The sequence below is a fragment of the Acipenser ruthenus genome, chromosome 10 (genome assembly GCF_902713425.1).
Source record: "Acipenser ruthenus chromosome 10, fAciRut3.2 maternal haplotype, whole genome shotgun sequence".
In the NCBI taxonomy this organism is placed as follows: domain Eukaryota; kingdom Metazoa; phylum Chordata; class Actinopteri; order Acipenseriformes; family Acipenseridae; genus Acipenser; species Acipenser ruthenus.
The window spans coordinates 5,398,383-5,409,396 of NC_081198.1; the positions used below are offsets into that span (position 1 = coordinate 5,398,383).

The 11,014-nt window shown below is 38.3% G+C and overlaps 1 protein-coding gene across 1 annotated transcript; it reads right to left on the reverse strand.

The window, feature by feature from the left end:
• Nucleotides 1-4,827: 4,827 nt before the first annotated feature.
• Nucleotides 4,828-7,410, reverse strand: LOC117404259 (growth arrest and DNA damage-inducible protein GADD45 alpha-like). Its single transcript, XM_034007088.3, has 4 exons — nt 7,196-7,410; nt 6,570-6,671; nt 6,244-6,457; nt 4,828-5,599 (listed from the first exon to the last, which is right to left on the reverse strand). The coding sequence occupies exons 1-4, from the start codon at nt 7,243-7,245 to the stop codon at nt 5,486-5,488; spliced, it is 480 nt and encodes a 159-aa protein (XP_033862979.3). The 5' UTR covers nt 7,246-7,410; the 3' UTR covers nt 4,828-5,485.
• Nucleotides 7,411-11,014: the final 3,604 nt, after the last annotated feature.

The following is an 11,014-nucleotide window of genomic DNA, read 5'->3' on the forward strand; positions in this document are numbered from 1 at the left end:
TAGGTTTTTACCTTTTATTTAGATTCAGTGTTTTGGTTATGGATGTTATACTGTATACATCATATGAGTTACCTGGGAAAACTGGTACTGTATCTATGAAAGCTGGTGTGTCAAGCTCTCTCTCCCAGCCCAAAAACATAATATATGATTTAGCCTCTAGTTTTAACACTGATTTTTTATATATATATAAAGATAATTGTTTTGCTTAGGTAATAATAAACTAGTTATTAGAGTATAATACAAATCTTTATTTAAATTACACCACTTTATTTTTAAAAACCCGGTGAGAAAAGTACATTAAAAGTTGTCAGACGATGTGATGAGTGTCCTTTACTGTAGAGGTGATCAGTATGACACCTTTCGGAAGTGCACAGTCTGGGGTTGCCTGTGAGGGTGTGGTCCTCTCCGCAAGACCCTTCCCTACTCTTATTGTCTGGTGCTCTGCTGGATACTGAAGTGTTGGAGAGCCACGACCTGCGCCTCCAACAATCCCCTGTGATTGACAGCCCACCTGCGGAAGGGTGTGTGATAAATTCCCACACACGCACACAAGACCCTTTTGTCTCTCACATCACCCCCTTCACTCATCATCGGTGCCTGAGAAAAGGCACCCCCTGTCAAGCCTCTCTAGGCTGCATTCCAGGGTGACTGGCAAACCGAGGATTCCAAGCTTTGACTCACAACATCCTGATAATTACAGGTTTTTAAAAAAATAGAAATAAGTCAGTGCGGAGATGATGATGATATGCTCCTCTGACAATGAGAGCGTTATAGTACTACTGCTACATGCTATTGACCATGAAATGACATCATTGCTGGAAACGATGTCAGCAACATACCTTTAATGTAATAAAACAGGTGATGACAACTAAGCTTGACCACAAGGTAAAGTTACATTAACCTTCTGGTTTGTTCCTCGCTATCTTTCCAAATGCAGGTACACTATAATATGTATGATATTGATGTGATTCAGCCATCTGTTATTTCTTTGTATCTATTAGTCTGTAGCAGATGGAACTTACGTCACATGGGGCATCCTGCATATCTTCACAGTAATAAGAAACTAGAAGCAGCTTTGACCTCAGGGTTCTGTGCCAAAAATGAAGGAACTTTAAGGTGTGTTTGTTTTAGGGCAAAGCTTGCATTAGCATTTTTTTTTGTCGATCCATAGATATTTCAAACCGGAGATGATCAACCAACCTTTCTTCCACACCTCACTAGTGCATTCGCCCCACTGTTTGTATCCAGCAAAAAGAACTTTCATTGAAATCCTTTCACCTGCACCAAATTTACTGATACTTTTATATGAAGATTTTTTTTTTTCCTTCACAAAAATTGTGCAAATCTGATTTCTTTCTTTCTTTTTTTAATTGCACAAGAAGTACAGATCCCAGGTGTGGAAGCATGGCCTCTTCAATAATATGATATAATATTCTAGAAGCATGCGTGCATTTGAGCAAGCTGTTTCTCTATTAACTGATCATTGTACGCCTGCCAGTGATGTCACAGTGCCATTTATTACACCAGTGCTAACTCAATGAGTGCTCAACTTCCAGCACTTAAAACCTAAAAAAGGACATTATTTGGCTAAGTGAATCAGTCTTTTTTTCCCAAAAGTTATAGGATTTCCAATTTGGAGCTTAGTATATAAAACCCCTTTTTAGCCTCACAGGTTACTTGATGAGATTGTTTATAAATAGAAGCAGTATGACGTCTGATTTCTTCTCAGCAGGTGGGCAGCTATTTAGGGAATCACACAAACTCTCAGAATAATGGACGTGGGTGTGTTTTTTCAAGCTAGTACAAGTAAAAACATGTTTTCACAAGTTCTGACAGAACAAGATCAGGAGAAAAAGACAACAGAAGTACAGGAAATACACTCAGTAGCACTTGGGTAAACCCCTTGGAGCACAAAGCTGCCAGCTTCTTCAGCATGCCCCAAAGCGCCCAGTTTGTGACTGCTTTGGTCAGCTGTGGAGGAGCCAGTGCAACAATATTTGAACAGTACAATAATGCCTGAAAACAGAATCGGTTAATAATAAATGCTCCTATTTTATATACGTTTTTATTTTTTCATTTTTTATTTTACTCTGAGATCTAAAATAAAGTTGGGAGTCTAGGAGATGTGGTTCTGTGGATTCCCTTTTTATTCCCTTGTATATTCTTTCATTCCATTCACTTTCCATCCCATTCACTTTTAAAGATATCCAGACCTATACATTGAAACTCCCACAGACCATCAGCTCTGTATCCACATAACTGTGATAGCACAAGCAGCAGTAATACAAGATGCCGCATGTAAGGTAAGCAAGCCTGCCCTGGTGGGAGCTCAGTCTCTACATCGAACCCCTCACCTCTCTTTCTGAGACTGCCTGCAAAGATGTCTTGTTCCACTTGTGCCGGATTGGGTGATTTTGCCATGTCAGCTACTGTCCACTGAAGGCTAAGCACAGACAAGCATGCTGGACTTGCACACAGGTCTGCGGAGATGTTGGAGCATTGCATGGTATTGACATAGCTTGTTTCTAAAATAGGTGCTCCTCAGGGGACTTAGCAGAGGTAAGTTAACAAAAAAGAATGAAAAACATTTTTTTTTTTTTTTAATTGTTCAGAAAGCTGTTCTCATCCATGAGTAATGCAGGCATGTAGGTTGCTATGTTACAGTGTTATGGGTATGATTCTTACGAGAGGCATAATTAGGCAAGCTTTGTCTGCATCGGAATGCTTGCACCTTTTTTTCTAAGATCAAAAACTGTTCCAAAACGAATAAGGAAATGCTTTGATGAATCCAGTAATCTTGAAAACTGACATACTGTGTGTTGTATTCTTTAATGACTAACGTATTTTGAAGACCCCTCACATCCTGAACGTTTTTTTAAGGTGTGCAGCAAATAATTTCACTAATTGGACCCACACCTCAAAAAGCTCATTTACAGGAAACATTTGAAAATGCAGTGAAACCTGACTAAACTTGTGTGGCTTCTTAATTAAGGTAAGGGCAGGTGTCTGCTTAGTTCAGATTACTGTTCTGGAACCATCACGCTTTTCTCAGACTTTAGTTTTAGAACAGTTTCTTGTGTAAACGATATGCTATGGTCACATGCTTGGTTATTGTACAGTATTTCTAATCAGAAAGTACTGATTACAGGAGAAACCTCAAAATGGAGCGAGGTAACCAGTGGAGTACCACGGGGGTTAGTGTTAGGTCCTCTGCTAAACCCAAACCTACATTAATGACTTAGATTCTTGTTCAGTAAGCAAACTTGTTAGATTTGCTGACGACACAAAAATAGGAGGAATGGCAAACACCGGTGCAGCAGCAAAGGTCATTCAAAATGATCTAGACAGCATTCAGACCTGGGCAGACACATGGCAAATGACATTTAATAGAGAAAAGTGTAAGGTACTGCACACAGGCAATAAAAATATAGGAGATACTGAAACTGAAGGAATCTATGAAAAAGACCTAGGAGTTTATGTTGACTCAGAAATATCTTCATCTAGACAATGTGGGGAAGCTATAAAAAAGATGCTTGGATATATAGTGAAAAGTGTTTAATTTAAATCAAGGGAAATAATGTTAAAACTTTACAATGCATTAGTAAGACCTCATCTAGAATATTATGTTCAGTTGTGGTCACCTCGCTACAAAAGACTGCAAAGAACGACCATAATTATTCTGGGTTTAAAAGGCATGTCGTATGCAGACAGGCTTAAATAATTGAATCTATTCAGTCTTAAACAAAGAAGACTATGCGGCGATCTGATTCAAGCATTCAAAATTCTAAAAGGTATTGACAATGTCGACCTAAAGGACTTTTTCAACCTGAAAAAAGAAACAAGGACCAGGGGTCACAAATGGAGATGAGATAAAGGGGCTTTCAAAAAATAGGAGGCACTTTTTTACACAGAGAATTGTGAGGATCTGGAACCAACTCCCCAGTAATGTTGTTGAAGCTGACACCCTGGGATCTTTCAAGAAGCTGCTTGATGAGATTCTACAATCAATAAGCTACTAACAACCAAACGAGCAAGATGGGTCTTTCTTATGTTCTTATGCCATTTTATCTGCTACTTCTAAGATGATATTGACCTGCTGTTCGTTAGCAAGGTGATTGCCCTGCTTGCATTAGAAGTTACAGCAGTGACATGCCTGCATCAAAAGTTCCTGCATCACTAGTATATGACAAGAGTTGTGTAATCTGCATACCTGCCTGCTTGTCTTTTCAGCTTCTAGTTCTGGACACGAGACACGTTCTTTGGCTCCAGTGATATAAGTTATCACAGCCAATCTGTCACGCCCTGTGTGTTAAAGGCAAAGAACCTGCTGACAGTCTTAATCATACTAAGATTATATATTATATTGGCTTCCCTGTGTAATACTAGCACTGGATTTAATAGTTTCTGGATGTGACCCTGTATTTTGATGTGCTGTTTCTTAAATAATTCATCAGCAGGAAGTGAAAATTGTTCCAATCCAGTTATGTAATAAGTGAATAATCTTGCTAACCAAATGGAAACAACCCAAAACATTCTGTATCCGGCCAAAAGTGAACTGAATAATCAAAACCATCAAACAGGATGGAGCCCACACTTTTCAGACAGTGGTGGTGGGCATGGATTTTGACCAAACAGGATACTCTCAGCCATTGTGGAAAACCTGTGTGTAGCAAATGGATAGTGGTTTATCCTCCTCCTAACCCACCCCACTCACCATGCAGTGCCCATTCAAGCCCGCACTGGCCTCTTTGTACCCGCTTCTGAACCACCAGTGTGTTTCAGATACTGATAAAATGTTGGACAGTAAATGCACACACATCATAACCATTGAGTTTAAATAGTTTATTAAAACAAATGTTACAATCATGCCAGTTATTTACAGGTATTATGATGTTTGAAAATGTAAACACAAATACATTTGAATTCATATAAAAAATTAAATAACTTCAAAAGCACATTCTGAAAGAAAGGCCAGAATATTAACATTTCTCAATGAAAAAAACTAAAACATTAAATTCCATGTTTCCTATTCTTTAGCCCCCCCATTAAATAATATTAAATTCTCAAATATATATATATATATAAAAAAAATCCTTGACTCCATCACATCTCCTTAAATCAGTCCCAAACCACATGTCACCGCTACTGCATCAATCCTGCTGTTTACCAGATCACACATGTCAAATCTCTTTCCAGTAAATGCTGATTAGGCCCCCCACAAGATTCTGTTTCCTGTATCTGTTTCTCTGTACAAATCAGTTTTAACTGAACTTGTTTTGTTTCCCCCCCCCCCCAGTCCTAGCGGTGCCCAAACTGCCAGGTCACAACTCTTCACTGGGCAGAGCATCCATTCCTGTAGTTGAACTGAACTCCATCCCCTCCTGGTCACTTTATAAAATGTTTTGCATCAGCTTGGGGGATTTTCTCCTGAGAATTACGCAAATCCAGTGTGATTCCTTGAAAAAGTCTTTGTTTCCCCTTTGCATCATCTTTCTGGAAGGTTAATCACCGGCACCCACTGGTCCAAACAGCGGCTCTCTTTGCAGAATCCATTCACTTTGCTCAGAGCTGGATCTTTCCATGTAGATCCGTGTGGATTCTGGAAAGAAACAAAGAAACGGTTGGTTAAAACGCTGAACCAGCACATTGATTCTGCCAAGGCATGCTGTACTGTTAGCTGCACATAGGCTCAACAATGATACAGCCTGCATTCACACACACTGCACATTATAGGATATCTTTGCATTCAAGAATTGGATACATGAACACAAAAATAAATCAAAATAACTTTGCATATATTAGGACTCAGCTTTGGAATTCAGCTAACTGGTCTCCCAAGTACTCAGATCACATTCACAAGATTCCTGAGCCTCCCTCCCCCCCCCTTTGAGCATAGTTCCTGGAACAACTGTTAGCACATCTAGCCTGCAACAAGGCAGGAAATACAAAGCATTCTGCCAGCAGAGCCACTGAATCCCACACAATGACTTCTCAGACCACATCCACACCACAGACTGTTTAGTAGGACTACCAATATGAGCTGAAAGCAGAAGCAAAGAACATAATTCCTATATTACGTACTTTAAAATATAAAATAAATGTAATTTTAACTCCAATAACAGCAGGCAATACCAGCAGAAAAAGAAACATGAACTGGTTATATCTACCACCTAAGCGCTCCTGCTACATTTAGCACCCTGACTTTGAAATGTGCCTTGTGACCAAGCAGGAATTGACACTTACAGTGACTAAAACACAGTGGAGGTCCATGGGCTCCCCTCCTTGCTTCACTCCACCCACGAGCTCTGCCAGACACCTCATGTTGTTCACCCTTAAGATGTTAATGTCATTTTCACAGCAGAATGCCTGAATTAAGGTGAAATGGATTTGCAGAGCAACGTCCTGGGAATCCTCTTCGTCTGTAGCCAGCAAACATAAAACCACATTGTCTGGATCACTGCAAAAATAAAGAGTTGTGCGTTTAAATTCTACATTCATTCTTTAAATAGAGGTTAAAAAAACAACAACAATGTAATGCATTTGCTTACAAAACACTATATAATACTTACACGTTGAGTGACTTTGCCGCCTCGTAAACGCCAACAGTTATGCATCCTTGAGGTAATGCAGAGCTAATAACTTCTTCAAGGGCTTTCCCCACTGTATCCATGCTATGAATAAAATACAAATAGGAATGTTTATACATCTGGTCTCTTTGTGATAAACTACACCCATACCAATGCCATAATTGATTAACTACCAGTACGAAAACTTCCGCTTACAATCTAAGAGTTAATAATAATAGCCAAGCTAGCTAACCATGAACAAACTCACAGGACATACATATATAACTCAGCTTGCTGTGGTAAATGTGTTAATTGTAAAGTTAAATCATAATATTATATTTCAGCTGAAAATACATTGAAAACTATATTTCCTTTAAAATATGTCTGTTGATTAACCTTTTACAGTTTTCTAATAGCAGCTGTTTTTTCATTTTTGCAAACGCTACCGACTGATGTCACGAGGTTACTCTGTCCAACTACTTTCCACACAACTTTTTAGAAATAATTAGACGAGACAATCGACTCTGAGTAAAAAAATACTAAAGGAAACTGTGAAAAATAATCTTTATACACCCAAACACAATCGCGTAACGATTAGTAACAAAATGGACAAACAATAAATAAGGTACCTTTCTGTAGTCTGATCTCCACTTAGTTCCTCAAAAGTCATATTGCACATGAAGTAATCCAAGTATTTTCTAGTAAGACAGGCTTTTTGAAAATGAGTGTAAGTTATAGTTCCCACAAGCGTCTTTCTCAGACCCTTACAGATCAATGACAACTCTTGTCTACGTGAGAAGAAACCGGTGTTCAGCAGATAAATTTCGAGCAAACGACGAACAATCGTCAGGGACATTGCCGGCTATTTGCATATGAAAGTTCATTGGTTCATGCTAATTAGCTGGCGGTGCATAGCCTCGAGTGATTTGGGGGAATGGGTGGTAGTAACAACTCAAGAACAAGCTCATTGGAGGAATCGATGCAAGGGGAGGAGTCTTGGCGATTGGCCTCGCCCCCCATATGTAGCATTGACAGTAAGTCTTTGCTGTAATTTGCATTGAGATAGCTCGAAATACTGTAAAATGCAAGGCTAGGTGGAGAATTTAATTTGAAAACACATATCCTTTAGCGACCATGGAATAATAGACGCATTAGAGGGCTTTATTGGGTTGTGAAATTGAATATGCCCGTATGAAAAGGTTATTTTTTGTTGCTGTTATTATATAATGTTGGTGCACATTATTAAAATATTGTATTTCATTGAAAAGTGATAAGGTTTGTGTTAAATTGCACGGTGCATTTGCTTAAATTTAACTAATTACTTATGTTGTTAAATAAAAATGTTAACCTCTTTTCAAATAAGACTTGAAGATATTAGATTGACCTAAACCTGACCCCTTTAATTTGCATGTGTCAATACTGAAAGGAATTCATATTGTATACACCTTAAACATTTGCAAACAAAAGTACGAAAACGGAAATCAGATAAAGGGCGACACCGAGTGGTCAGTTTACTGAAGTTATGGAGAGAGAGAACAAGCGCTTTGAAAAAAACATCCCGTAGACTTCTAGCAATATACAAATCAGTTGGTTTTGAAATTCAAAATAGATCCTTAAATCGTGCGTACGTGTGGCGTGGCGGGGGTGTTACCTGTCAAAATGTTTATTGGTATTCCAAACTGTCAGTTTTGGGACATGAAGCCTTAGCAATTGCGTTCTCATAGATACAAAATAAATAACTGCATTTCATAAAAATCCGCTACGCAGATATTGCAGCAAGAAAATAAATAAGAAAACTTTTTTTTTTTTCTCACACACAAACGTTTCATTACCGGTTTCTGTATTTTTTTTTTTTATTAATTACTGTATCGCCCTTTATTCAGCTTTTGAATCCAACCGTTGGTTAAAATCTTTCATAGAATAATTTTAATCTCCTGTTTTAGTTCGTAATTTATCTCAGATCTCTTTCGAGTTTACTGGAGATACTCGACGAGAAGCCGATTAACTTGTTTTACATTTTAAAAGCGTATTTTTTAAAAAAGAACGGTGCTTGCTACTACTGGAAATTAAAATATGCACACTTGCCAAGATTAAACTCGTTTCAAGTTTCTTTCAAAATAATTGTGATTGTGTTTTCAATATTCTCTCAGATGTTATCTGTATTATATTTGATCACACGCTATCTTAAAACGTTTGTATTACCACATAGCAACAGACTACAGTTTACCTTTGATTGGGTAGATGCCGAACCCAATGCCAAGGGCTGTGCAGTTTGGAGATGTTTAGCCGCCGCGAGAGACTACAGTTGTGAACTCCAAGAAAAATGCTTGGCTGTTTCATGAAATTCCAAAGCCCTTGAAAAGTAATTGACCGTTTACAGTTGCACCCAGTATTTGCTTATACAACACATTGGGCTTGTATTTATTATTATTATTATTATTATTATTATTATTATTATTATTATTATTATTATTATTATTATTATTATTATTATTATATTCAAAGAACAAGCTATTGTATATTCCAAGGGATATATTTATTCAAGTTGTTCTAATGCACTGGAACCTAAATCTAATGTATATAATACAAGAATACATTCAAGGTATTATTAGATCCTTAATGTGCTAAAAAAAAAAAAAAAAAAGTCCAGGTACCTACACAAGATGACTTAGCAATATTAATTGTGCAGACTTTGGACAGCTCTGCAAATAGAACAAACGAGAACCACAAAGGAAAAATACAGGTCGTTGAAAAGATCCCAGGATATGACATCAATCTGAAAGTGGACTCGAGCCAAAGAACACCACCACTCCAGTACTGATATCAGAGGCGGGAAATCACGTGATCCAATAACGTCAGACATGCAGAAAAGAGTCGTTGCACAATTTAGCGGTTAACTCAACTCAAGACAGTCCGTCTTTGCTAACTGAAGCTGTGGAAAACACAACAAAGCCCTCTTTTTTGGCAGAAAACGGTTCTTAGCTTTGAAAATAAATATCTTGCAGTCATCAGCAGGAGGGTGTCTGACAGGTAGCGGAAGAATGTATTGATATAAAAGTTTACCACCTTATTTTTCAGAACAAGAAAAATAATATGACACAGCACTAGTTCCCAAGTTAGCAGTCAGTGTAGCTGGGAGCTTTTCTTTCCACACACTTGACGCAATAGATTGAAGTTACCTCTGTAACACTGTTTCCACCATCCCTCCCCCCCCCCCCCCCCCCAGTTAACTGCAACTCCAACAGATTCGCCTTTGATAGTACAAACTGTGGTAGTGGTAATATAAACTGTGCTCTTAATGTAAGTCTCATAGCTCACCGTTGTTCATTCAGCAAGTTTGTATTCCTTGTCCTTGTCCTATTAATCAGACCTGTTCTGAAATACACATTTTATTAGATAATAACTTATAGAACTTCTTTGCATTAAGTTATACACTCAAAGTCAACACACGTTGCACAAAAAGACGGCATTTGTATACATCACTTATCTGTGCCATTCACGTCATGATTGTATCTCTTCTTTTTATGCTTAGGGGCTTCTATACCCTGCAAAGATAAATCACAGCTGGGTCATTTTAGAGCGTCCACATCACTGGTTTGCATTAACCTCCTATCCCTATTTAATCCAGGATTCAAATTATTGGTTCATGCAATCCATGTGGATTCCCTGGCTGGTACTGTAAATTTCTGACTAGGTTTAGGGTTATCAAATCAACCCCTTAGTTTCTTAAAAAATCTGAAGACAGCCTGTTTGTATTTTACAGTAGGTGTTATTCTCTGTATCTACGCGGCTTATGTTTTGTTTTATTTGTATATACTTATCAGCAAACACTCTCCTGCTGTTAGCACCCCTCTTTCAGTTTAACTAGTCTTTTGCAGCCCCCCCCCCATGACCCCTGATCCGGTTTTCACAGCGACCGCACCCAGCAATCTCCCCCCAGCCCCCTTTCATCTCGTGCAGCGGTACCCGTCCATCTTCTGGAAAGACATCCCGGACAAATTCTGACCCCACGATTCCCAGTTTAATTGTATGCGCTAGCAACAGGGGGGCTGTGCGCTCTCTCCAGGGAGTCTACTAAGAGTAGAAAAAAACCCTTTAATTTTGACTTTTAACATGCATTTTTAATTACTAAAACTATTCGCTCTCTCCAATCACAACAAACTGCACCGACACTTGTATTTCTGATCTGAAGTGACATCGCATTAATTTAATACTGCACATTTAGCTGCTAAATCAAAGAACATTTAGCTTTATGTTGTCGCGTTATCATCAGTGCAAATGTTTCGATAATTACAATTTAAAAAATCAGGTATGTGCAAAACCCATTCTTGTCTTCACCTGTGAGTCTGTTCTGCTGCAGCTTGTACGCGCGCTACAGTAAACCTGTTTATTATCTTCATGCTTTATATTTGCTAGAGATTTTAACATTTTTCCCTTCTCAATATGGT